General features: G+C 39.8%; 1 protein-coding gene across 5 annotated transcripts in view; it reads left to right on the top strand.

Annotated features, from left to right (window-relative positions):
• The window catches only part of manba (mannosidase beta), a 71823-nt gene that overhangs the window by 40013 nt on the left and 4273 nt on the right, over positions 1-27537 (top strand). For 3 of the 5 annotated variants that reach the window (XM_062982415.1, XM_062982418.1, XM_062982419.1), the window contains 10 exons: positions 3467-3642; positions 7895-8005; positions 11993-12144; positions 14043-14160; positions 18486-18572; positions 21161-21328; positions 23017-23235; positions 24239-24403; positions 25747-25891; positions 27392-27534. In XM_062982415.1, coding sequence (XP_062838485.1) covers positions 3467-3642; positions 7895-8005; positions 11993-12144; positions 14043-14160; positions 18486-18572; positions 21161-21328; positions 23017-23235; positions 24239-24403; positions 25747-25891; positions 27392-27534 — 1484 coding nt within the window. The remainder of the gene's footprint in view (positions 1-3466; positions 3643-7894; positions 8006-11992; positions 12145-14042; positions 14161-18485; positions 18573-21160; positions 21329-23016; positions 23236-24238; positions 24404-25746; positions 25892-27391; positions 27535-27537) is intronic. The other 2 variants (XM_062982417.1, XM_062982416.1) reach the window with 2 other exon arrangements.

The raw sequence follows: 27537 nt of genomic DNA, 5'->3' as shown, positions 1-27537 counted from the left end.
GTTCAGAAGCAAAAATAGATCTACTTGTGAGGCTACCCCAAAGGCCCATATCAAGGAAAGAAGACGGAATTTTCAAGGTCTTTAAATGATTGGTAGAATATATACTTTACATGCAAAAGATACCAGGTTCAATTCCTGGCATGTCTGAGAAAGGCTTGGAAATACTTTTGCTTAAAGTATTAGAAGATTACTTCTACTCAGTGTAACATAGATCCTGGGAATTGTCCACTACATGCATCCCTGGCTGGTCTAGGATTCCTTATGCAATCTGTTGGCTGCTGTTGTGACTGCTGTCACTAGACATATGCTGCTGAATTGTAGTAGTGCTGCAAATAAAATCTCCTTCCAGTCACTCTGAGTCAGTGGAACTCAGTGATGCAAGAGGGCGTCCTAGCACCCTCTTGTGTCACATAGAAAGGCGGCAGTTACTTCTGAATTTCTGTGACAATTGCAGTAGCTACAGGAAACCTGTAGTAAGAACCCTGGCGGGGGTAGTGGACAGGGTTGGGAAAGGGTTTAATGCAGCCATTTGGAAATTGTCTCCTCTTAGTGTATACACTTCTGAGATAAGGCAGCCTTCTAAAGTGAGATAGTACTAGAATCTAGGCTTGGGGTTGAGAATGAGTTGGGAGTGTGGTCTCACTTACTATTTTAATTGAAACCTAGACCAGAATTACTTTGTCTTCTCCCTTACCCAAAATGTTTGGGACAAGAAGTTTCTTGGATGTTGGTGGATTATAGAATAACTGCATTTCCTGATACATATCTAATGAGGTATCTTGGAGATGGGACCCAAAAATGCAATTTTTTATGTTTCATATATCCTGAAGGTAATGTTATAAATAATATTTTTTTATAATTTTTGAACAATTTAACTAAGTAGAACCACCAGAAAGCAAAGAGATGAAATCTCTCAGCCTCCAATACGGAGTGGTTTGAATTTTAGAATATTTTGGATTTCAAAAATATTGTGAAAATCACACTCTCCCAGCCCCAAAGGAAGGGAATGGCAAACCACCTTTGAACAATTCTGGTGGGGTTGCCTTAGGGTCACTATAAATCACTTGGGTACAGTAAGAAATGACTTGGAGGTACTGTACTGAACAACAATGTGTAATTTGTTCTTTACCACTTAAGGTAAAGCCAAAGAGTGGTGGAACACATAGTTGACTATTTTATTACTTTGTTACATTTATTCTGGGAGAGAAGAACAAATGGAAGTGCATAAACATCTGTCCACCGTCTTAAAACAGTGCTCTTCCATGGGGTGGGTGGGTGGGGGGTGGGGTGGTGGTAGTATAGCTTCCTGCGTATACTGATGCATAGGATTTCCTTATTGTTTGTTGCAGAGATGATTAATGAAGTTTTGGCAAGAGATATGTAGTTTATTCAAACATAGCAGGAGGCCTGAACAAACACTTTTCTGGGAATGAGTCATTTTCTGAGCTGGAGAATTGTATGCGATATCACATAGGATTTCCCATGCCAGTTATTAGCATGCTGATGAGTCCAGCACACTTGAGTGCCCAAAGAGAAACAGTCTTAGGCCTCACCAAATCCAGACACAATGAGTTCAATTCATTCCTTCATCTAATTCTACTCACTTCATAGGCCTACAGTGGATAAGAATTTCACGCATTTTCTTTGAATGCAGCATTGTTCAATATGCAGAACTGCCTGTGCAGACCAGCAATCATGAGCTTTCTCCTCCACTTTTCCAAAAAACCAGCTGTGCTTGTAAGGGATTGAATAAAAGTAAATGTAACAGCTGAGGATTTTTTTCCAGAAATAATTGTATCTCTAGTTTTTCTGAAGTGCTGTTGTCCTAAATTATTTTCTATAATATGTATAGTGAGAAAATGGCTAGCCAAACTCTGTCTTAGCAGGGCTAGTTTTGCCTCAGTGCCCTGACCCCAAATATGAAACATTAGCCAGCATTTATTTTTCTACAATGCATATGCCAAAGCATCTTATTTTTTTAATTAGTTTTTATTAAAACAAAACAGTACAATAAAATCATAGGTAAAGGGGACGGAAAAATTACTATAATGGGGAAGGAGAAAAAAAAAAGGTAATAAAAAAGAGGGGGGGGAAGGGGAAGAAGGGGGGGGATAGTCCAGGATAATAAGGAAAAGGGATTGTACTTCCATTCTTCTTTGCAATCCATCTGAAAAATTTCAAAAGTTCCATTCTATTGTTTGTTACTTATTATTTCTTCAATTCCGTCATTCCCATTCGTTCTCCTTTATTCCGGGGCTTTCTTGCTTTGTCCTTTTCTTTCTGCTTTTTTTTGACCTTCTATGCCAAAGCATCTTATTTTAATATCCTGGTATACATATCTTTCCTGGGCTTGATAGAAACATTGGAAGGTTTTGCTCAGCAGGTGCTGTGCACAACAGTTTTCATAAAACTGAAGTCAGCCTCCTTAAGAGGCCTATCTTACGTTTCCACACCCAGCTGCTCCTCTTGCATTAATGTTTGGGGGGGGGGGGGGGAGCGCATTACAAGTCACTCTTCATTGATAGAACACTGGCTGCTTGGTTATTATAGTAGAAGAGTCCTTGTTCTCAGTGTTGAAACATTTCAAACCTTGACAACAAAAGTCAAAATGACACCTTTTTTCCTACATGTGCATTCAGTGCACCCACTGTATCAGCTGGGGTTTGGTTCCAAGATCCCACATGGATACCAAAACTTGTGGATGTTTAGGTCACATTATATACAGTGGCGTAGTAAAAAATATATAAAATGGTAAAATCAAGGTTTCCTCTTTGGATTAAAATATTTTTTTTCACATTATGGATTGTTGAATCTGTGGATGCCGCATCCATGGATACAGAGGGGCAACGGTATTTCACGTCTGGGTTCAGCAGTTTGGAGCAGCCATCAAACTATGGCTGGCATAGGAAGTTTGTTGCAGATACAGCAGTAAGATCTGTAGAGACTGCAGTGATGATAAAGAAAATAACTTGCAATCATAGTAGTACTGTAGTTTAAAATGTACTACTCCATATACATCTCACCTCTTTTCAGAAAAGAGGTGAAGGATCATAAATCATCCTTAAAAATAACAAAAAAATTTTTTTTCCACAAAACATGTCAAGCAGGGAAAAACAATTAACCTTCAAGAAGCAGTTGCTTCCCTGTAGTGAGCCCATCGACATTGGATCCAAGCAGAGGTTGATGCTTAGATCGTTCCATGGGTGATGGCTGATGGATCATTCTAGCTTTTCAAGCTGTAATATCAAGTTGGCTACAATTTAAGATAATTCAGAACTTTCAAACTCAGGCCCTTGTCTTCCTATATTGAGTCAAACCATCTGTAATGTTATTTTCTACTACCTTCACCATTTCTTAGCATTATTATATTTTCCATTCTAGTTTCCAGGTTAATAAAAGTGCATGTGGAAAATAAGTACTGCCCCACCAGTCTCAACAAGCTTTTCTTGTTTGTGTTTTTGTCCAGAGCAAAATACTCAGCAGTGGAGTCTTGAAATAGAGTCAGATTTTGATGTCATCAGCTCAAAGCCTGTTTCTGGTCTTGTGACAGTGAGTATTCCTGAGCTGCAGACACAGCAAACATTCACTGTGGTGCTTCATCCTGGGGAAGGCCACATTGAGCTGCCTGTAAACATAAATAAGGTGAGGCTTAGTCTTGCTGAATGTGGCACCTTTTGCATGAGAGTCAATGTAAAGTATCTATCTGTCCATGTCTATAAAACTATTAAGGCCGCTAAGCCACAACTTTACTAAAGATTTGGATTCAAGTCCCGGAATTCCCCAACCAGTATAACCAAAGGCACTGTAGGCACAATCTAGGAAGGATCAAGCCATTTTTACATACTATGTTTTTTGCAGTGGAAGAATTAAATTTGTATTTCTGTCCCTTTCATTAGTGTACCTAGTTTGGGCTTGATTATTTCATTTATTGATGGCACCTTAATGGTACTGTCAGTCAGTTCTTCATGGTATTGGACTGGATTCTTTCATAGTTTGACTTGGAAATCCTTAGATACCAAACATCTACTTATAGAGTGATCTTCTATCCAAGGTGTAATCAAGCTACAGCTGCTTAGCTCCTGAAATTAGATGAGATTGCTTATGTTTAGTGTTGTATAGCAGTATATCCAAATGTGTCCATTGTGAGGTTTGAATTCATGATCCTTGAGATTAAGAGTGCCATATTCAGCCAGCTGGGCTTGAAAGGTGGTGGCACAAGGAAGATAGAAGATGCAGAATATATTCTTTGTTTGGTTCCTTTGACAAACTGTAGATGACCAAGTTAGATTCAGCGTATTATGAATCGTTTGATGTTTTTAGCCTGTACTGATTTTAGTATGAACATATATCTTTGTGCTTGGTAATTGCCGTATTTTCTTAAGGATATTTTGGCGAGGGATGCAATAACCTCATCTTAAATTGTCAAGAGTCAGACGCCAATTTGAGAGCAAAACAGAGTTTATTCAAGATATAGCCCAAAAAATAGGCACAAACTCAAAAGATGGCTTTAAACACTTAACTTTCAGTGTTTAAAGGCAGTCCAAACAAAAATGTATCAAAAAGTATGCTTTAGCAACCAAACCGGATTTATCCAAGCAAATAATTTAGATAAAACAAAAGGTGCTTCAATTCAGCTCTAAACAAACTAAATTGGCTTGGAAAGGGAGCCAAAACAAAACGAAGACTTGGAAACTTCCCAAAAAACTCCCAAAAGTCATAAGCACAAGGCTCTAAACAGAAACTAAAACTGGGCTTGCAAACAGAGTCAGAGCCAGTGCAAAAGGGAAGGGATGGTTCCAAACCCTTTCTGTTGCAAGCAAGCAGGCTTTGGAGATTTAAAGGGGCAGTGCACAGAAGACGTCGTCAACCGGTCCGGAATCAAAATAGCAGGAACAGCAGCAAACTGCTTCAGGAGTGCAGGTAATGCCAAAAGCTCAAGGGACAAGGCGAAGAGACATCGTCAGATTGATCCAGGGTCAGGACAGGAGACACCAGCAGGGTCCAGAAGCAAGCCAGAAGTCAAGAGCCATGGGTAGACTAATCAGAGGGTGAAGGCAGAAACAGGGTCGAATTTCAGTCCAGGGTCAGAGGCTGTAGTCATCAATCCAAGGTCCACGAATTGGCACAAAGAACCAAGACAACGAAGGCAACCGCAGCTAAAAATAGTAATAACAGTGCAGTCCAGGAAAACCCACACAGTTCCAGCCCTCCGTTGCAGAGCAACCCAGGTAAACTTACATCTGAAGCAAAGTCCCAGTCCAGTCTTCTTAACACGTACAGGAATCCCAATGGCGCCCAGCAACACCTTGCCACACGCAAAGTGAAGTGACCAAACACTCACAATTTATCCCAATTCTCCCTGGGTGTCCAAACACCAACACCCAAAGAGCAGGTGACCCAAATCCTTAATCAGAGTCAGAACTCCACACAGCTAAGGCTCGTGGATCAGGCGTGCCTAATTCATCAGAATCCCAATCATCCTGCCCACACCCAACACCAATCACACCTGAGGATCCATCCTCCCTCCTCCAAGTAGACCAAGTGGGATCTGCTTCTGAAGCTACCCAAGGTTCAGCAGTATCCATGGGCCCCAATTCCCCAGGCATCTCCAGTGCCCGTGTCCAGTCAGTGTCCACTTCCTCAGCCACCACCTGTTCACCAGCATCCATTTCTTCCATAAACTCCCCATCTGAATCTTCCTCAGAAGACTCCCCATTGAGGTCCCTAATTCTGTTCCTGTACAAATCCTCCAACGAGCCCTCCTCGCGAGGGTTTTTCCTTCCTCTCCTGATTCCACCACCATCATCCACAGTCCCCGAAGGCGCAGTCACAACATAAATTCTACACAACTTCCTTGATGGTGTCACAGACTTCAAGCTTATGATTGCTTATCCTGGTTTGACTGCCCATAAATAACTAAATAGTGCATTACAGTTTAAAATAGCTATTTCTATTTTGTTTTAAATTCTACTCTTCCCTTTAGGACTTCGAAGTGCTATGTATTCTTGCTTCCTTCCTCAAACATTTTACTCTTCCATCAGTCTTGTGATGCAGGTTAACCTAAGAAAAGAGTAACTCAAGTAAAGTAAGCCAAAGAGCTTTAGTACTACATATGGTCTCCAAGGCTGTAATTGGATGCTGTCACAGCAATCCTCAAATCACTATACAAAACTCTTTTTAATGTTGGGTTACTTACAGGAAAATAGATATGAGGCTATGGTTGAGTGGTGTGAAGTCCCCAAAGAAACTGTCACACATCTAGCGTAAATAAATCAGGCCATGCGTTATGTATTTCAGGTCACTCCTAAAGGTTTAATCTAAGGAATTAGGCATGAATACAAAAAGGTTCCACTGTCTTTTCCCTTGACAACAATATTCACAGGTGTGAAAACATCTGCATTAGTGAGAACCATTTGGAAAAATAATGAAAACATCCTTGGGAACTGACATAATAGTACAGTACAAAGTCAGATTTTAATAAATGATTTGTTCCTGGTAAAAAGTAGTTCTTTAATCATTTTGACGCTAATGATACTAAACATTTCCTCTTTGGATTCCCTTAGCATACTTTGGGCGCACAAACTGGAAAATATTTCACTGCCAGAATTCTCCAACATGACTATTGGCTATGCTGGCTGGTGGATTCTGGGAATTAAGTTAAAAAAAGATAATTTCTACAAGTTCTGGGAGGAGGATTATCTACAGGAGGATCTGTAATGGAAAGATTTGGATCCAGAAGTCATGGGTGGCTTACTTATCATAAATGTTAGAGCAAAATAGGCACCTTATTTCTTGTTTGCTGCAGTCATTTTGCAAATGGACAGTGGGGAATTTCACACTGTGGAGTGCGAAGGGGGGAGAGTGAGCGGGGGGGGGGGGGAGGGGGGAGAGCACCAGCAAGGTTAGTTTTAATGTCATTTACTAAATACTAATTTTGAGATGGAAATGCATAGGCAGTAGAACAGACCAGTTAATTTGGTAATCCCTAGATCTGGAGTGCCCTTATCTCATCAAGAAAACAAACTCAGAACTGTTCACCAGCATAACCAGATGGGCAGAATGCTCACCTTTAGTCATTTCCAGTTTGCATGCCTTCTGATGCCATATATGTATGACAAAGGGCTTAGTGGTGCACTTTTATACATCAAAGACCATCTGCATCTGTAATTTATGTTGATAGGTCATGTTTTGTGTATTAAACTATAAGGAAATGTATTATTTGAAACAGCAGAACTAATCCCTGGGCAGCGTTCCAAAGCTGAAACTGCTTCAACTGACTGTAGCCCTCTAAAACGTGTAATCCCCATCCCCCTTGCCAAAATTGAGTGCATTTCGTGTTTTCCAGCTAAGAAATAGCAAATGGTTGAGCTGGGATATGACATCACTAACAGCCAATCAATATGCTCCAGCAGTGCCTTTGCTTCAAAAGCTATTCTCTGTTTTACTTAGCACAGTAGAAGGTACATATTAAAAATGCTTCATTCTCTGTGTGCTCAGAATTCATGGCTATTTGCATATTAACTGCTTAACGTAATTCCAAGTAATGAAAGAGGAAACATTAATGATTGAGCTTTGTAATCATGCCTTGGTAACTAGCATTACAAATTGTATTCTTAACTGGTTTCCTCCCCACTTGCTGTCTGTAAAATATTAAAGCACTCAACACCCAACATAGATCTATCTGTTTTGGATATTTGTATACACTTATACCTTTTAATAATGGCCAGTAATAGATACAATTGAACACCAACGTCTATTTTACTTAAGCAGACATGTTGCTGCAGTCCAAAATAAGGTCATTATTCTGTTTGAGGGAACAATTAAAGCAATACAGTCTTAGCTTGACTTCTGTCTTTGTATCATATTTCTTTACTTTCCATGTGGTGTGGAAAAGAATGTGACTGTGAAGACTTGGTGGCCCAGAGGACATGGAAACCAGGCAGGATACAGTATGACAACAATGTTTAACATGGAGGGAGATTATAAGATTAAGAAGTTTTCAAAGGTATGCCAACTCTTATACTCACTGTAATTTATGTTTCTGTGTTTGATGCTTCCTGGAAAGCGGAATGAATCAGTAAACCAGGAGTGATAATCCACCCTATTGCATGATGTTAGAAGATGCTGCCAGATGCCTGCTGTTGGGAGTGTTGCTACAGCCCTGATTTTGATATCACACTGTGGTTGGCTCTCCATATCCACAGATTATGTGCACATGGATTCCACCATCCACAGTTTGGAATTTTTTTAAAAAAATCCAAAAAGCAAATCTTGGTTTCATCATTATCTACAAGGGACACCATTTTACTACTCCATTGTATATCATGGGACCCGAGTATCCACTGATGTTAATATCCACAGTGGTCCTGGAACTAAATCCCATAAAATGCCAAGGACCCACTGAACTGACCTTAGCTGCCTGTCCAAAGCATCTGCTGGAGCTTTTGTGGTAGGGATGCAAGTGGGACATAAATCTAGGTTCATTACATTTTGTTCGACAAAGTCCCCCACGACCTTCTGGCAAACAAACTAGTAAAATGTGGGCTAGGCAAAACTACGGTTAGGTGGATCTGTAATTGGCTAAGCGAATGAACCCAAAGGGTGCTCACCAATGCGTCTTCTTCATCTTGGAAAGAAGTCACGAGTGGAGTGCCGCAGGGTTCTGTCCTAGGCCCAGTTCTGTTTAACATCTTTATTAACGACTTAGACGAAGGGTTAGAAGGCATGATCATCAAGTTTGCAGATGACACCAAACTGGGAGGGATAGCTAACACTCCAGAAGACAGGAGCAGAATTCAAAACGATCTTAACAGACTAGAGAGATGGGCCGAAACTAACAAAATGAAGTTCAACAGGGACAAATGCAAGATACTCCAGCAGAAAAAATGGAATCAAAGATACAGAATGGGGGACGCCTGGCTCGACAGCAGTACATGTGAAAAAGATCTTAGAGTCCTCGTGGACAACAAGTTAAACATGAGCCAACAATGTGATGCGGCTGCTAAAAAAGCCAATGGGATCATGGCCTGCATAAATAGGGGTATAGCATCTAGATCCAGGGAAGTCATGCTACTGCTCTATTCTGCTTTGGTCAGACCACACCTGGAATACTGTGTCCAATTCTGGGCACCGCAGTTGAAGGGAGATGTTGACAAGCTGGAAAGCGTCCAGAGGGAGGGCAACTAAAATGATCAAGGGTCTGGTGAACAATCCCTATGAGGAGCGGCTTAAAGAACTGGGCATGTTTAGCCTGCAGAAGAGAAGGCTGAGGGGAGACATGATAGCCATATGTGAGGGAAAGTCATAGGGAGGAGGGAGCAAGCTTGTTTTCTGCTGCCCTGCAGACTAGGACGCGGAACAATGGCTTCAAACTACAGGAAAGGAGATTCCACCTGAACATCAGGAAGAACTTCCTCACTGTGAGGGCTGTTTGGCTGTGGAACTCTCTCCCCAGGACTGTGGTGGAGGCTCCTTCTTTGGAGGCTTTTAAGCAGAGGCTGGATGGCCATCTGTCAGGGGTGCTTTGAATGCGATTTCCTGCTTCTTGGCAGGGGGTTGGACTGGAGGCCCATGAGATCTCTTCCAACTCTACTATTCTATGATTCTATGTTCCCCCATGTGAGGAAGGCAAGGAAGGAATCAAGCTGGCTTCTGTCTTTGGGGTTCCCTCTGTCTTCACTTCAGCTTCCTGTTGCCCTGTCTCCTCCCAGCGGGCAATTAGCGGGTCTTAAATAGGCCATATAATGCTCATGAGTTAGGGATTTCCCATCCGGGAACTACAGTTCTGTGTTCAGGTTGCTTATATCCTACAGAGAAATGGAATGGCAACCAGAGCCTACAGCTACTGCATTAGCACCAGGGTACAGCAATTAACTGCCAGGGTTGGTGGATGCATGTGTTGTTGCATCCTTGGAAGAAACTAGGAAAGAACTGGGAATAGCTATGATGTGACCCATTCATTTAGATCAGTGGTTCTCAACCTGGGGTCCCCAGATGTTTTTGGCCTACAACTCCCAGAAATCCCAGCCAGTTTATCAGCTGTTAGGATTTCTGGGAGTTGAAGGCCAAAAACATCTGGTGACCCAAGGTTGAGAACCACTGACTCCCCCAAAGAGACTAACTTGTAGCTACCAATACACATTCCTAGCAATCACTGGGGTGAAAATTCTCTAGATGATCAGGTCAGTTCAAGTGATAAACATTCCTATGCTGCACATGAAGCAGCCACCACATGGAAGTGGTTTTCAGCTTCCTCTTAAACTGTATAATGTTTCTGTTGGCTCCTCAAAATTAGAAGATGACTGGTAGTCAGCTTTCACCTCTCCCAAGCACCAGGCAGACACTGAGAAATTACAGCTATTTTGCAATTCAAAAAAAGGGAGAGGTGTTTCATTAAAAGGTTTACAGCTCTATTTTCCAGACTCTCAAGCTCATGTCATTTCGGAGCTTGAGAAACTCTTGTTAACTGTATCAAGGATGTGTAAATGAAAGTACTGCAACACAGAGATGAAAATTATGCACTGGATTTTTTTTAATATTTGGATAAGAAATGTGTATATTTGCAAGAGTATGAGAATGTGAGACCTCAACTTTAGCATTTTTAAAAAAGCAAAACACTTAAAACTTCCTTGTTAGTAACTTGGCACAGTGTATGGATACATTTGACACTTGAGGGTGGTGTGAGTCAGCCTGTGGAAGATGATTGTGATCATAACCCATGGCCATAGTTCATCTCAGGTAGAGGATGATACTAATATTTTTGTTGTTTCTTTTGGGCAGGAAATTGGAGCATCTGGGAAATTTTATTATTGCCTTGCTAATCTCTAGTTACTAGACTATCAACATGGGCAACAACTTGATTTTTTTTTTTACTAAACTACGAAACTGGGGAATTGGAACAAATGTTTCTTAAACAGCAGATTATGTTTATTATGTGAAGTTAAAACATGGTGAGACTCCAATACTACTTTTCCAGACCCCTTGTTTATCCCCAGGTATTACCAAAATTTGATAGTTTATTATGTGGATGGAAATAGTAGTTCACTAAACCAGGAGGGCCACACATTACACACACTTTCTCTAGGAAAAACTGGAATAACTCGTTTGTGTTGTTATGTTTTGCTATGGTTGATAGAACCTGCTCATTATGGAGTTCTTTAATTTTACAATTCTAGTTTAACAATTCTCTTTCTGTTATTGCAAAATACCTTTGACTTTTTCAGCTTGAAATGTTAGGCCTTGCAGGGAATGCAGCCCCGTTTTCTAATATGATTTCCCAGTATGGGTGGGACTGCAGCTCCTATCACCCCACCTGACATGTCTAGTGATCGTGCTAATTGTTGAAGATGGGACTGTAGTGCAATACATCTAGGAAGTGCTAGGCTGTGGAGGGTCTCCGCACTTGCAAGAGAGCATTTTTGCTGTTTCAGCTTCTCCTTTTTAGAATTTCCAAATAAAATGATTCATGTTTTTTCTCACCAGCTTTTTTATAGCAGAGTCTCACACCTATTTTACTGTCCTTTGGTCTAATTTTGATAAAGGGGGCCATGTGTAAAAAAAAAGACTGACATACTGAAAAAGAATTAGGCCTCCAATTGCTGTCAGTCTCTGTAAATGTAGTTTAATTACAATCAACATTCTGTCCAGTAGTTTCATCATATTTCTCTTTCAAAAACCTCAGTCTGGCTGTGTGGGTGTTCTATAGCATTTGTACATGTTGTCTGCTGGAGATGTATGCGTAAGGGCACTAGAATCTCCCAGCAATTCCAAGTTTTAAACGCCTCCAAATTATATTAATTGAATCTGTATTCAAGAGTCATTTCAGCAAACCTTGCAATAAGATTCCATTATTTGTTATTCTGCACAAAGTGGAGGATGAAAAGATGGAACCATGAATGAGATTTTGGTTCTACTGGTTGTTCCTGAAGTTTAAGTCTGATTTCTTTTGTCATTTTTGAGCTTGCTGTAAACCTGTATGTTTAATTATCTCCAGGTTTATTTCCGAACAGTAGAACTGATAGAAGAGCCCATTCTTGGGTCGCCAGGTTTGAGTTTTTATTTCAGAATCAATGGACTTCCAGTTTTTGTGAAGGGATCCAACTGGATTCCAGCAGATTCCTTTCAAGACAGAGTGACACCTGGCATGTGAGTTTGCTTTGAATGGTTTTAAATATTTCACTTGAATGCAAAGATTTTGCCTTTGGCTGTTGATGCTGAGCAGGAATTACCAGATTCGGTTTTATATATGTGAGCAGAGTTGTTTTCTAGGACTGTACTGCTTGAAAGTTTATGCAAAGAGTGCTTCTCTTTGAAAAAGCCCCTATGTCAAAATACTCCTTGTGCACGAAAGGGTAGCATGACAGGAAGGATTCTTAACATCTATGTCACATTTCAGCTTTCTTCAGATAGGGTTTTGACATAAGCATACTTACAAAAGAGTGATTTTTCCTTCCTGCCCAGTGTGGTTTCTGAAATAGGCCAGTGAGAGATCTGTAAACATGCCCTATGAGTTTTTAGTAAGCCATGCCATATAGCCCACCAAATCAAGCAGTCTGGCTGGAACCATTCTATGAATCAAAATGTTCTGACGTTATAATAATTTGTGCATATTACAATACTGCTGATACAGTCCGCCCTCCTAGTGTTGTGTCCTCAGATTAAACCATTCACAGCTTGAAAACACTAAAACAAATCCAAAAAGCAAACTTTGATTTTACTATAAGGAACAGCATCTTACTATGCAATTGTATATAACAGGACTTGAACACCTTTGGATTTTGGTATCCATAGGGACTCTGGAACTGAACCCCAAGGGTCAACTCTATTTAATTTCTATCTATAACAGGAATGGGAACCACGCAATCCCCTAGATTTTGTTGACAAGTCCCAGCATTCCTTTTCTCAGACTATTTTGGCTTGAAACCCTGGGGGTTGTAAGCTAGCTGCATCTGGAAGGCCCACGGATTCTCACTCCTGCTGTTTAACAGTCTGAGCCCCTTAATATGTTATATCATGTTATGGATTACTCTCCTCTCATAACCCAGTTACGGAACACCCTCTTCACAGAGATCTGACCAGTGTCAATGCTGGTGTCATTCTGGTACTAAGTCAAAACTTAGCTTTTTATTCAAGCTTTTGAGGCCTAATTGATGTTATCTGCCTTGCACATGTTCTGGGATAATTGTTATTTAAAATGGTTTAACGGGATTTAAGTTGTCTGTTTTCAATATATATATTTTAGTCTTTTAAAATTATTATGCTACGTATTGATTTAAATTGATTTTATTGCACATCAGTCTTGCATCTTCGGATACAGGGCAGGAAATAAATGTTTCAATAAATACAATACAATACACTAAATCTGAAGTAAAGTTCTGTGCTGCAGTCCACACAGCCATTCATTAGTTTTTAAGATGCCACAGAATCTTTTGCTGGAAATAGTAGGATACCTTACAGCAGAGTTTCTTGACCAGGATTCCTGGGAATCCTCCATGAGAGATCATGAATAAAAAAATATAGTAATTTTTTTTTCAAAATGCTAAAAAAGAAAAAAAATTGCAAAAGAATTTTAAAAATGAGCTGTAGATGCAATATTTTTGATACAAGGATTTCCTGAGTTCTAAAAAGCATATCAATGGTCCTTCCAAGATAAAAAGGTTGAGAAAGACTTGCTTGCATTGTCTAAAAAAAGATCATGAGTCCGGCGGTTATACAGTAGATCCCTTGAAGGAACAGGGCAAGATGAAAAGGCTAGTTTAACTGGATTTTCCTTTCTGTTTGAAGTTGGTACTGATTCTGCCTTAGATATGGATGGGGAAAAAGCAATCATTATTTGAAGATGTCCACTTCCAAAAAAACATAAGTTTACTGGGATTCATATTGTTTTCTGTGCAAGTCCAGTTGAAATGCAAGAAGGTTAGGTATACACTGCTTAACCTTTCTGCATGCACTGAACTTAATTATTGCTTTCATGTGAAGTCATTATAGGTTTCTAAAAGGTAATGCCATTTCATTCAAATTGAATTCCATTTGCATTTTTACAGGTTAAGGATTCTCTTGCAGTCAACAGTTGATGCCAACATGAATATGCTTCGTATTTGGGGAGGAGGTATATATGAGCAAGATGAATTCTACGATATCTGCGATGAACTGGGAATTATGGTAAAACAAGCAAACAGATCATCTTTAAAAACAGAACCATAAATAGTGTTTTAAATGTTTCAATGTTTTTTTTTAAAAAAAGTACTGTAATTGCAGTAAACCATGGATGACCAACTTGTACCATAGAAAACAAAGAGAGTCCAGGTGGAAATGTTGTATTTTAGTTTATCAGTCTCTGAATCCCGCAGTCAATGTGGCCAAAGGGGGAAAAACATTTTTAGATTCTGGCAAAATCAGTACAGGTTAAGAATCCCTTATCCAGAACTACAAAATCCAAAATGGTCCACACGAGTGGCTGAGATGATACCTTTGCTTTCTGGTGATTCAGTGTACACAAACTTTATCTTATAGTCAAAATTATTAAACTATTATATTTAAAATTACATTTAGGTGTGTGTACAAGGTGTATATGAAACATAAATGAATTTCATGTTCAGACTTGGGTCCCATCTCTAAGATATTTCATCATGCATACCCTTGTAATCCAAAATCATTACAAAATCTGAAGTGCAGAGCACTTCTCATCCTCAGCATTTCAGATACGAGATACTCAACCTGTAGTCTAAAAATACAATTTTCTAGATGTTACTGAACTACAGTACACAGCTCCCTAAGCTAATGTAGCCAATGGTAAGGAATTTTAGGTACTGTATTATTGTTCTGAAGAAACATGCTTTGTCCACCCCTGCACAAAACTATATGTTATTAGGAAAGGCAAAGCCAGGAAAGAAATCACCTTTATTGAAGGGGAAAATCTTGTATTTAAGGATGTACAAATATCACAAAACTCCAAAGGCCATGTTGCCTCAAAGTTTTTGTCAAGAAAGGTAACATTTCAGTGTTTTCAGAACATCGTTTTTAGCATCTTGCTTGCCACAGTGGCCATTCAGTTAATTCACAAAGCCCATAAAATAATTGTAAAAACCATAGATTAACTCTTGATTGCTTCTCAACAATTGCCAATCAGTGGTGTATGTCCATCCTCTAATATAGACCAGTGGTGGGCACTTACAGCTTCCATCATTGTGTAGATTGTTCAGATTCATTGTGCAGATTGGGGCTATAGTTTAGAAGTAGCTTGGAGAACCACAAATTGCCCATCCCTTTACAGACGTTCACATGCCAATAGCAAATGGCATAGCAATGGAGGCAGTGGGCCTTGACCAGGAGCCTAAGGATTTGTGGGAATTGTTAAAACAGAACCAGGCATACCTTTCTATTATTGCTTTGCTTTTTTCCTCATTTTTGATGGACATGGCTGTAGAGAACCATTCTTTCTTAACCAAGACTTTTTCATATTTAAGTATTGCCCATTTGCAAACAATTAAAAGATCTGTCAGAGTGTTTAATTCAGATTGTACAGGGGATGAGCCATGCTAGCAGCGCTGTTGTCAGTAGCACGGCACACCAATCAGCTGAGATTTAGGGGTTTGTAGGTTACAATTAGAAATTATTGCAAGGCTCTGTTTTTTCCTCTAAGTAAACCTTGACATGACATTTTCTCCCACGCACATCCAGTGAGAGACCTTGGTTCACCTTGGTAACTTAGAGCAGTTCCAGATGCCAAGGAAACAAGAAGTGGTAGTGCTTGTGTTTTTGTTGTCTTTACTGAATCTACAGTCATGAGGCAAGGACTGCACACATCCCTCTCACACAGATTTTTGTTTATATCTTCACTTTGAGAAATGCAAAAAATAAAGATCTTCTGTAAGATGAAGTACAGGAACAAGAAACGTGCAGCATGTACTTCCCATTTAATTTATGTCAAATAATTTTATGACATCTTATTAGAATTGTAATTATGGAGATAAGGGGAAAACTATCCATCGCTGTTTCTTCCTGTCCTTCAAACAGGTGGCCTTTAGCTGTTTCGGTTTCAGGAAATTATGCTCTTCTATTGTTTTAATTGTTTTATTTAGAGCCACCATTGTGTAATGGTTGCACCAGGACTTGGGATATCAGGGTTCAAATCCCCTTTGGGCCATGGAAACGCACTGGGTGACCTTGGGCAAGCCCCAGTCTCTCAGCCTCAGAGGACACCAAGTAAAAAAGACCTCTGAAGAAATTTGCCAAGAAAACCTTGTGATATGTTTGCCTTAGGGTCATCATAAGTCAGGAATGATTTGAAGGCACACAGCAACAACAAATCATTTTGAGATGTTCTGATTTGGAAGGTAGATACATTTAGAAATGACATGGTTTTGGCTTGAGACCAAGCACAGAAAGCTTCAAGCCCAGAGGAATGTTTTAGGAGAAAGTTATAGACACGCATAAGTATGGCTAGAAGGGCAACGCCTTCTTTGAACTGTTTAGAAATAATGCCTACATAACTTAGAAGTTATATTGTATTAAGTACACATTCCAGAGTTCTGATCAAACATGTCACCAGGCGAAGCTTAGGTTTTCTTCCCCCTTTTGGATCGCACCCAAATGCAACATTTCTGTGTTTCACCACCACCTCTACCACCCCATGGAAACAGAAAGCAAGTAGCTATATCACTAAAGAGAAAGACTTCTTTAACTATTGCAAGACCATTGGAAATTCAGCAGCAGATGCTTTTCTCCCACAGCATCCCTGTGTTGAGAAAAGGCTACATAGGCTGAATTTCTGTTTGCCATTTACCATACTTTTCACTAACACAAGTGTGTAGTGACTCTGTGTGAAAGACAGTAGTAGCACTAGCTTCATTGTCAGTGTGGCTGTAAATCTGTGCAGCTTTTATACTGAACTGCAATTAACCTGTCCAGAGGATGGCACCTGTTTTGGGAAAAGGTTCAGACTAAACACTTGGAATAGGTTTCCTGCCCCTCACACAAGAAAGCCATCAGTTGTCACTGAGAGGAGGGTGACTAAGCTACTAATCCTAATTAAAATCGAGCATTTTGCCTGTGCCACATTGTGTAGTGGGCTTTGGGAACCTCTTTGATGTCTCAAGATGGAAAGCCATTTCTCTCACCCAGATCACTTAGGATGCCTATGCAATTTGTATCTTTTCAGTATTTTTTCAATATTTTTTAAACTGCTCAAATCCTATGGAACTCCCATTTTAAGGAACCATGCTTTTGTTCCTAGTGCATTTCAGTGCAAGAATTATAGGAAGAAAGATATAAGACTCTTAAGTAAGCCCATAACTCCCCCACCATTTTAATCAGACCCTCAACACCATCCCCTATAGCCTTTTAAAATGATAGCTATGAAGGCCACAATAGTGTTCTTTCCACCCCATCTATTATCTTTGTAGTTTGTGTGGAAATTATCAAGGTCAGCGCTACAGAGGGAGACAACTAATTCAGACAGCTAATTTAAGTGTCCTGAAAGGATGAGCAAATAGCTGGTTGCATATTTCCTTCTTATTATGGTCTTATTAATGCTACAGATGAGATGAAGTGCTTGTACTACTGTTTGAAGCATGTACTAAAATAACTTGGTTAGTTTTAGATATTGTGTCTCTTGACTTGGGTGAGTGAGTAAGCTCCATTTGCCATTTTGGCACAAGCATCATGGGCCAGCTCTGTTTATTCTCTATTCATTAGACCAGAGAAGCCTGAAAAGTGGCTTTGATAACCATTTTTAAATATCTGAAGGAATATGATCTGGTAGTTTGAGTAAGCTTATTTTCTGCTACTCCAGAGATTTAAACACAAAACAATGTATTCACGTTGCAAGAAAAGAGAGATTTTACTTAAACATTAGAGGTGGTTGTGTGCCTTCAAGTCATTTCTGACTGATGACAACCCCAAGGTGACACTGTTATGGGGCTTTCTGGGACTGAGAGTGTGACTCACTCAAGATGAACCAGTGAGTTTCTATGGCCAAATGGGGGAATTGAACTTTGGTCTCCAGAGTCATATTTCTGGCTCAAGCCTCTACAACATACTGGCTCTCAACCTAAAGCCACATTATAATGAAATAAATTGCATCACAGAATGGTGGACTCTCAAATGCTAGAGGTCTTTCAACGGAGGTTGGAAGTGCATATTTCAGAAGTGATTTTGTTGGGTGTTGTTTCTTGGCAGGGGGTTGGACTAGGCAGCATTCAAGCTTCTAAAAGCTTTTTGATTCGTCCTACCTAGGCATCTTTTTTTTTCATTTTTGAAATAGTCAGGGTCTTTAAAACAACTGGGATGAGATTTTTTTTTTGCAAGTGCCATCATCTATAAACTGCATGGCGGTTGTCTGCAATGGCTGGGGGTGATGTGAGTTCTGGTAGAACATGTCTGAAGGATGCTGAGCTGTGGACGGTAGTCTTGAGTGATAGAAGCTGAAAAATGTTTACACAGAGGAAGTGCTGTTGACTTTTTTTCATTTTGTCTTCATTCCCTAGATTTGGCAGGACTTCATGTTTGCTTGTGCCCTTTACTCAACTGACCAGAGTTACTTAGACTCAGTAAGATCTGAAATTACTCACCAGGTATGGTCAAGGTCCTAAATGTACACAGAGACTATTACTGACTACAGTTGCATAATGCTTCCCATCTTTCTGTTCCCATGAGCCCAAATGGCACAAGTAGTGGCACATTTTGCTAAGCAGCCTTAACCAAATATGAAAAATAAGTTGAAAGAAGCTCATGATAGTTATTTAAGGTCAATCTTCACATTCATTTTATTCTCTCAGATAAGCTGCTTTTACATGATGATTCTCTCTGCCCCATTGATCATGTTGCGGCCCATGTTCTTGCTTAAAGCATGGTCTTAAGAAAACTTCCCATCCAGTCAGAGTAAGTTGAGAAGAATTATTCATATTGAACCAGATTGCTCTATTAGTACAGAAAAAGCCTTTCCAGAGTGTATTTCATTTAGCATATTTTCTCATTAGCCAGCATGTAGAGTCCCCTCCTCAACCCTCACCCTACCAAAAAAAGATGACTTTCAAAAATACCTTCTATTGGTGTATGTGAAGAAAAGCCCAATTTGTCTACCGAAATTGAGGCAGGGAAGCCCTTAATCTTTCCCTGTATGTTGTAGCTCTGCAGAAGTTTTTTAAAGGGATCCACTCATGTGCAATGAGAGTCTAACTGGTGGGTTGGTGGAGGGAGGACCAAAGAAGGGAGTCCACTGGGGCAAGAAGAGAAAAGAAAACTGCAGCTAAAGAGGTAAGGGGTAGGGATAGGGACGGAGAGAGAGAAGGAGTACAAGAGGTGAGAAATACTGAGTGAGAAATGGTGTGATCCAAATCTACTTTATTACTGACACATTTCTCCAGAAAGGAATACATCTGCATGGGTTGGTGTGGAGGAGAGTTCCCTCATCCCTGCCAGTTGCAACCTTGTCTTTCTTTTGTCTTGTCTAATCCTATTAGCTTTCTCCTTCGCGTGGCATCTCACAGAGCCAGGCCATAATATTGGATCATGGTTGAGTTTTAGGTTTTGAAGCTATTCCATCAGAACAAGTTAGCATGGCTCAGGCAGGGGAAGAGAGAGCTCCTTCTTGTGACTGATAAGCCAAACTTGAAATTCTTTAAGGACTTTGAAGTTATCCTTACCAGAAGCAAGTTTGAAGCCTTTGCCCCCTTACTTTTGCCTCTCTGCCTTGAGTCAGCAGGGCTTTTTATCAGCTGGTTCAAGGAAAACTCCCTTTTCTTTTTTCTCTTCCAAGTACAGATCTGGAAAATGCCAGTCTTTCCATTTCTTACCAGTCCTAAGGTCACTTTGTGACTTTAGGTGGGAACGTTTGACATGTACATCAGAAACCTAGAAAGTGTAATGCCTACGCAATTATATTTGAAATTGTGCATCATGGAAGTATACTTGTTCAAAATGGATGCAGTACACTAGGGACAGGGTCTTTCAGAATTTTGTTCCTGTATATTATATGAAATGCTCCTTGTTTTGTCACTCCCTTCAGGATCTGAAAGGAATGATCAACTGCACACCCAAATGATTTTGCCTTTTTTTGCCCTTCTGCCCCAAATGTTCAAGATTATAATATACTAGCTTTGCCCGGCCACGCGTTGCTGTGGCTTATGGGAATCCTTTGTTAGCCAGCTGGAATAGCAATGAATAGCCTTGCAGTCTCAAAGCCTGGCTGTTTTCTGGAGTAGCTGGAGCTTTTTGTTGTATGAACGTAGAGGCATGGATGAGGGGTTGTGCTGCCAAGTTTAGTTTTTCTGGGATGTGTAATTTTGTTGTTTTGTCCTAGGCCAAAATTTCATTACCCTTTTATATATATAGATTGCTTATTGGAGCTTTATCCTAAAATATTGTTTTGGGTTTTGAAATTTCTACTGTATTAATAAAACTTTAGCGGGTTAATATCAAATATGATTTGCTGTATCATAGTGGGCTAAGAGAGTCAGGAGATTCGAAAAATTTTATCCAAAAGAAATAATACATTCTTTACCGTAACCTCCTCCAACCTGGTGCTACATTGTCATTCTGTCTGGGGATGATGAGATTTGTAATCCCATCCCGTTTAAAGAGTACCAGGCCAAGGATGACTGAACTAAAGACTGATTTTCTAGCAGCACATAGAACTGGTTTCTTAATCTCTAGGTTGTTTAGAAAGTGATGCTTAAAGGCCAATATTTTAAACTCAAATCTGATCTTCAGACACACCAAAATAATTAGTAAAATTACACTCTTTTAAAAGTCTCATGATACTAATTAGGATAGTGATGAGCTTTGTTTATATCCTACTTTTTTCTTCAGAACCAGAGCTCAAAATGCATGACAATATTAAAATAAATACATTATAGATAAAAAGCCTTAAAAAGTTAGTGAGTGTGGTAGAATTACACAAGCTGTAACATTAAAACAACTTCAAATGTACATTAAAATCAAAAAAGGAAAAAGCAGTTAGAAAGCAGCATAGCACTTTATAAAAAACTTTGCTGCCGAAAGCTCGCAAAAGCATGTTGGAATAAAAGGTGCCTGTCTCCAGACAGTAGGATAGCAAAGAGCAAGCAGAAAGGTTACCCGTTAGTGATTTCTGACTGTGCATTTTTTTTTCTTTTTACATGCATATAACTTTTCTTTGAAGTGAAAGACATTTCTTTTTCAGATGAAGCGGCTAAAATCTCACCCATCTATTATTGTGTGGAGCGGGAACAATGAAAACGAAGCAGCTATTGCAGCCAACTGGTTCTCCATTCCACATGCAAAAATGAGCATTTATGTGAAGGATTATGTCACACTTTATGTCAAGAATATCCGAGAAATTGTTCTTGCTGTAAGTACTGATTTCCCCAATATGAAGAAAAGTGTGGGCTTGTTAGAGGGCTTTAAGTTTTGCTGAATGGCTGATTTTCTATTTGTGTTTGGAAGGGGGTAGATAGTTTGCATATGGTGCTGGCACATCCTGAACATTAAAAATGCACTATGTAAAAATCTGGAAACATCTGCTCTCTTTGAGCCTTCACTGATGGGCTCAAATAAGCCCTGGCTATACTTTTATTTTCCACTTTCCCTTTACGTCTGTGATTCCTTTGTAGTGCGTCTGTTCAAATGTTTTCCCTTTTTTGATTACCTTTTACATTAAATTAAGATCTTCTTTGGGGAAAGTGAGGCTGATAAATTCCCTGGTTGTAGTTTGTGCTGTTCAAGAAAAATGAATGGCTTACTTTTCCAAGCATTTAAGAAGGGGGACAAAAATGTTGCAAGGAATTTCATGATAGACCAGGTGCTTGTAAATATAATCTTTTTACATTCCTGGAGTCTCTCATCCAGAATTAGGAACATGCTGATGCAGAATTCTGAGAATTGTAATCTACTGAAGTAATATTTCCAAGTTCTGAATAGATCTTTGCCCATTTAATTTCAATCTACTGTGAGTCTTTTGGAGGTCATACCTCTTTTTCTCGCTTTCCTGCAATCTTCCTCAACCTGGTACCCTTCAGATTATTCGAATTTCAATCCCCAAAAGCCCTAACTAGGCTGACCAATGGCCACACCTGTAGGATTTTTAGTTCATTTGAAGGGCAGCAGAGATAGAGACTTCTGTTCTTGAAGAACATCAGCTTGAAATGTAACTACTGCTAATAATTGCTAATAATTATTTGAGATGATCAATTATACAGTTAGACACGTAGGAGTTGAAGGCTTTCACTGTAGAATTAATTCACAATCTGTCTTGGCAAATGTGATGTGCTGGTGATGGCCTTATTTTTACCTGGCTTAGTTTAGTCTTCCAAGTGATGCACTCTTTTGAATCCACACTTGTCTGTCAAATAAACATAAATAAGATGCTAATTGGGGAGAACATACCTGCCTGATAATCTTGTCACAATGCTTACAGGGACTGCAACTGTTCTGTTTGTGACAGAACATAAATTATACATTGGCTAGTTTCATTCTAAAATCGGGGCTGTACAAAATGATGACCCAGAAAGAAGAACACAGTCCATCTGCCCATCCGCCTGTGGCTTGCCCATCCTCTGTCCACTTTTTTGTAATCCCAGGCAGGCAACTAAGTCAGGCAGTTTACTGAACAGACAGTGTATTCATTCTCTGGAAATACATTGATAGTTCTCCTGTAGTCAGTTTTGCTTACTGAGATACCAAGCAAGGCTATTCTGGATTTCCCTTATATGAAAACAAATTAGTTGTTCCAAATGTTTCCCCTAGGAGCTTCATAATCTGGAGGTGGATTTTTTTTCCTGAAGAAATTGCTTTCCTTTCAGTGTTGGGGTGAATGGCATGTTTCATGCAGCCGATTCCAGGAAAGAAATATTTATTTGTGAGTTAGCTAAGCAGAAAGGATCTAACATGGGGAGAGAAAGAGGCAGTGACTCATCAGTTCAGTCTTTAAGCATTTGTGTTTACTTTCCAAATTATAGCTTGTTGAGCTGGTTTTTACAGAAACCTTCTATTATCTCTGAGCCCCACGCATTGTCTTGTCTTGTGTTCTGTAAAACCCAGGAGGATAAGAGTCGCCCTTTTCTTCCCTCAAGTCCTACTAATGGCGTCGAGTCAGTTAAGGAAGGCTGGTTGGCCCATAATCCTTACGACACCCATTACGGAGATGTTCATTACTACAACTACCAGAGTGACTGCTGGAATTGGACCACATACCCCAGGGCACGGTTTGCCTCAGAGTATGGTTTCCAGTCTTGGCCCTCCTTCAGCACCTTGGCACAGGTATATCAAGGCCACACATACTCCCTGTCGTCTATTCAAAGTGCATGCAGAGCTTGGAAAAGTGCCTTGTTTTGGATGGCAGACCATTTCAACCTTTATTTATTTACCACATTTATACCCCGCCCTCACTCCATAGGGAACTCAAAGTGGTTCACATTTATAGGCAACAATTCGATGCCACATGAACATACATCCAACAAAATAAACATATATATATATATATATATATATATATATATATATATAGCAACCACTAAAACATATCAAACATTAAAAACCACTAATTTAAAATCACACAATCCAATACCATAATCTGAGGTCGTTCCAGTTGTCATTGAACTATTCTGTCTCCTTCCCAGAGGTCATCATGGTATTCACATGCTTGTGAAAAGTGTGAGACAGCAGCCAGAATGCTGGGGTGGGACTGGTGGGAAACCATCTGGAAATTTCCCTTGGTTCCACCTATTTGTATATTTACAGTCTCTCCTGCTCCCTTTGGCAGTCTACTTGGGAGCTTCATCCAGTGCACCACCCTGTTTTTCTACATTGCTGTTATTCATAGAATCATAGACTTAGAGTTGGAAGAAACCTCAACGGCCACCCAATCCAACTCCCTGCCATCCAGGAACACAGAATCAAAGCATTCCTGACAGATAGACATCCAGCCTCTGCTTAAAAACCTCCAGAGAAAACTCCACCATGCTCTGGGGCATGCATCTAATTTGGGGTGGGGGGGGGGGGGAGGAGCCATCACAGAGAATCATGTGTAAACCCTTCAAGTCTGCTCAAGTCTTCCTGTCACCTTCATAATGTCCTATAGATTGTACTTCAGGCAGAGTTAAACAATGTCCAAAAACAGAAGAGAAGTAATTGCAGCAAAGAAGGAATGGCACTGGAAATCAGTGCATCAAGTACAGGTTTGATGCAAACATATTATTTGCTGTGCTGCTTCCATCAGATCTGACTTTTTGCATTGGTGTATTTGTTTGTGCTTGAACAATAGGTATCATCTGAGGAGGACTGGTCCTATGAGAGCAATTTCTCTTGGCATCGACAACATCATGCAGAGGGCAATGAGCAAATGCTTCTACAGGCAGGCCTCCATTTTAAGCTTCCTCAGGAAACAGACCCCATCAAGAACTTCAAACATACAATTTACCTCACTCAGGTAAGTATTTGGAAAGATTTTAGCGGTCACCTTCACATAAAAAAGAGAAGAATATGGATTAGTCTTTGTATGTTTCAGAGAATCTGTTACAAAATCCATCTAAAATTGATATCTGGAAATTCTATAGACAGATACATTAGACTAGTGTCCACATCATCTCTAGTAAGACCAACAGTCCAATATTGTATTCTAATATAATGGAAGCTGCAATAGTGCAAATGTGGAGAATCTCCTTAAGCCTGAGGGCCAAATACAATTTCAAAGAAATTCTTGGGAAGCTGCAGTCCAGTGGTGGATGAGGCCAAAAATCCCAGCATATTTCAGCTTGAAGCTATAACAGCCAATCATTAAGTCTTTGGAGAATTATTTCAACCTTCTGGACTAGAAAAAGAAAAAAAGAAGTGGAGGAACATTCTCCACTTTGACAGCAGCGTAAGGGAGGTGGTGGTATACCTGTCTGGAGAAGCCCAGAGGACTAGATTGGGACCCAAAGGATGGTGAGATTTTGCTACATAGATAGATGTTCCTCAACTTGCTACAGAGTGTAATATCCTCCCCCTGCAGTTTTCAAAATCCAGGCATAAACTGTTCTTGCATTGTCCCAATTCACACTGCAAGGCTGTGAGAGGGAAAATGAGATCCAGAGAGGTAGTGTTGATAACTATAAACATTTCCATTTGCTATAAATACATTAGGACATTTTGGATGAAATAATTCCTTGTAGCTATGTATATATTTATAAACCAGTAGCAAATCAATCCATCAGCATAGCAGACTTGAGGTTTGGAAGAAAATTTCTAGCCTGAATTTGAAGCAGCCTTTCCTCGGGTGGCAGTTGGATTATGAAATGCTTTCCCTAGAAATACTCACTTGGAAGTCTGGCTTCTATCTCAGATACCAAGTGGGATTTCATCTCTTTTCCTCACGGCTTTACCAAATGCTCTTGTACATATTACGATTGGTTATACTCTGTTTTTATACTAGTCTTTGGCTTGCTGGACTATGGGTTTTGTTTTGTTTTTTAGGATCCCTGCTGTTTTGACAGTTTGGGTTTCATTATCTTGAATTCTCATGGTGTAAGATTAATGTGAAAAAGCAAGTAAATTGTCTTCTTTCCTGTCATACTATTCTGGAAAGCTTTCAAATAATACAAGTTTTTGTTTACAAAAGTGAAGTGGTACACTTCAAAATGAGTTTTATCATGAGATCAGTTGTTCATACAAAGTTGATTGGAGACTTATTCTTCATAACATTTATAATTCTGGAAGTTCATGGATACTGATAAATTTCTCACTTTCTCTCCTTCTCCTGCCCCACAACAATTTTTTGGTTTTGGAATTAAGATTATGCAGGCGCAGTGCATAAAATCCGAAACAGAGTTCTATCGTCGCAGCCAAAGTGAAATTGTCAATGGGGAGGGACGGACCATGGGTGCGCTGTATTGGCAACTCAATGATATCTGGCAAGGTCCTTCCTGGTCTTCTCTGGGTATGTTATCTCATGTAAATGCATCATCATCAGTAATTGGTCTCCCTTGAAACACATGCTTTCTCAATGTCTGTGCATGTGCATTTTTATTTTATGCGTATCCTGCCTCCCTTTTAACTAGCTTAGTGTTAGCTTCTGCTATTTTAGCTTCACAACAAACATCCACCTAAATGTCTTCATCTGCCAGGAAGAGAATAATAGAAGAGGCCACCCAGGCTTCTTCTGAAAGGGGTTTAATGGCTTGGAACCACCTGCTTAGTAAAAAGATGCTGTTTCACACGTGCCCCCTTTGTGCCAACATACTCAAGTCTTGCTTCCAAGGGTACAGTTTTGGTTTAGAATCTAATAGAAAAATAATATAACAAGACAAAAGGAATGGAGAAGAACAAAGAAACGTCAAAATAAACAAATGCAGGCACCAGTTGTTGCAAGATGTTATATTATGGCCCAATGGGATTGCTAGCACAGAGAACAGATTTAGGGGGAGAGAAGCCAAATGGCTGGGAGTCTGAGCTAATCTGGTGCCTGTTCCCTCTCACTGCTTGCTTTATAATTCCCACTGATGTTTTGAGTAGCAGCTTTTGAATCAATGACTTGTAGTCACTGTTCAACATTTATTTTGAGGAATCTGCAAATAGCAGCCGGTATTGTTTTTAAATATCCCCTGTTACACATAATGTTGCCTTGTCATAATTCATTTTTTGGAAGCGATTATTCTTTTGCTCACATCACACCTAGCTCTTACATCATCTACTGAACTGAAACCAGCAGCTATTAGACATAATAACCACTCGTAGGCACATGATTATGTTATGGACAGAAGGAAGTAAGGCCTTCATGCATGGTCCGATTATTTTAATGCTGGTCCCACAGTGAAGAAAGATGGATGCTCTAGTGCTGTCCTTTAGTGAGAAGAGCTTCATGGCTTTCTTAAAAACCAGGAATATGGCTTTTTTTTCGCTGTTCAATACATTACCTCTTATTCTGAAACACCATGGCTTGAAATACAGCACTTCCACAGCTTCAGTTTCAGCAATCCTGCCATCTGCCTTTGAGAGAAATTATAACATCAGTTGAATGTATATACAGATGTCTCTGTATAGCACATTTCATCATATCCATTGTGAGACCTCTTAACATAACCTACAACATCTTATATATCGGGAGTGTGTGATATCACCTCGATAAGGCAAAAGTGTGACCCCTGTTTTATCCCAAGAGCCAAATATGATTTAAGAGAAGTTTCTGTGGAGTGTTTTTAAATGATGGGCAGGAGCAAAAGAAAATGGTGGGGAACAAAACCACTAGCGTATTCAAGTTTAAAGTTCTTACTCCCAATAACGAAGTCTTTGGAGAATCATTTGGGAAAGCCCAGACGTCCAAATTAGGACCCATTCCTACAATTGGCTATTTTGTTACAATAATGTTACACCATCCTTTGACTCTGCAAAAGAAATAAGGCAAGCTGGGTTAACATTTTTTCCCTTTTGGAAACCTCAGAATATGGCGGCAAGTGGAAAATGCTCCATTACTTTGCCCAGCATTTCTTCGCCCCATTATTGCCTGTGGCACAGGAAGATGAAGATGTCCTCTACATATATGGTGTCTCAGATCTTCACTCAGATCACAAGGTGACCCTCAGAGTA

The sequence above is a fragment of the Anolis carolinensis genome, chromosome 5 (assembly GCF_035594765.1).
Source record: "Anolis carolinensis isolate JA03-04 chromosome 5, rAnoCar3.1.pri, whole genome shotgun sequence".
Lineage (NCBI taxonomy): Eukaryota > Metazoa > Chordata > Lepidosauria > Squamata > Dactyloidae > Anolis > Anolis carolinensis.
Note: the sequence above shows the minus strand (reverse complement) of the source record. Positions and strands in the feature narration are given on the sequence as shown.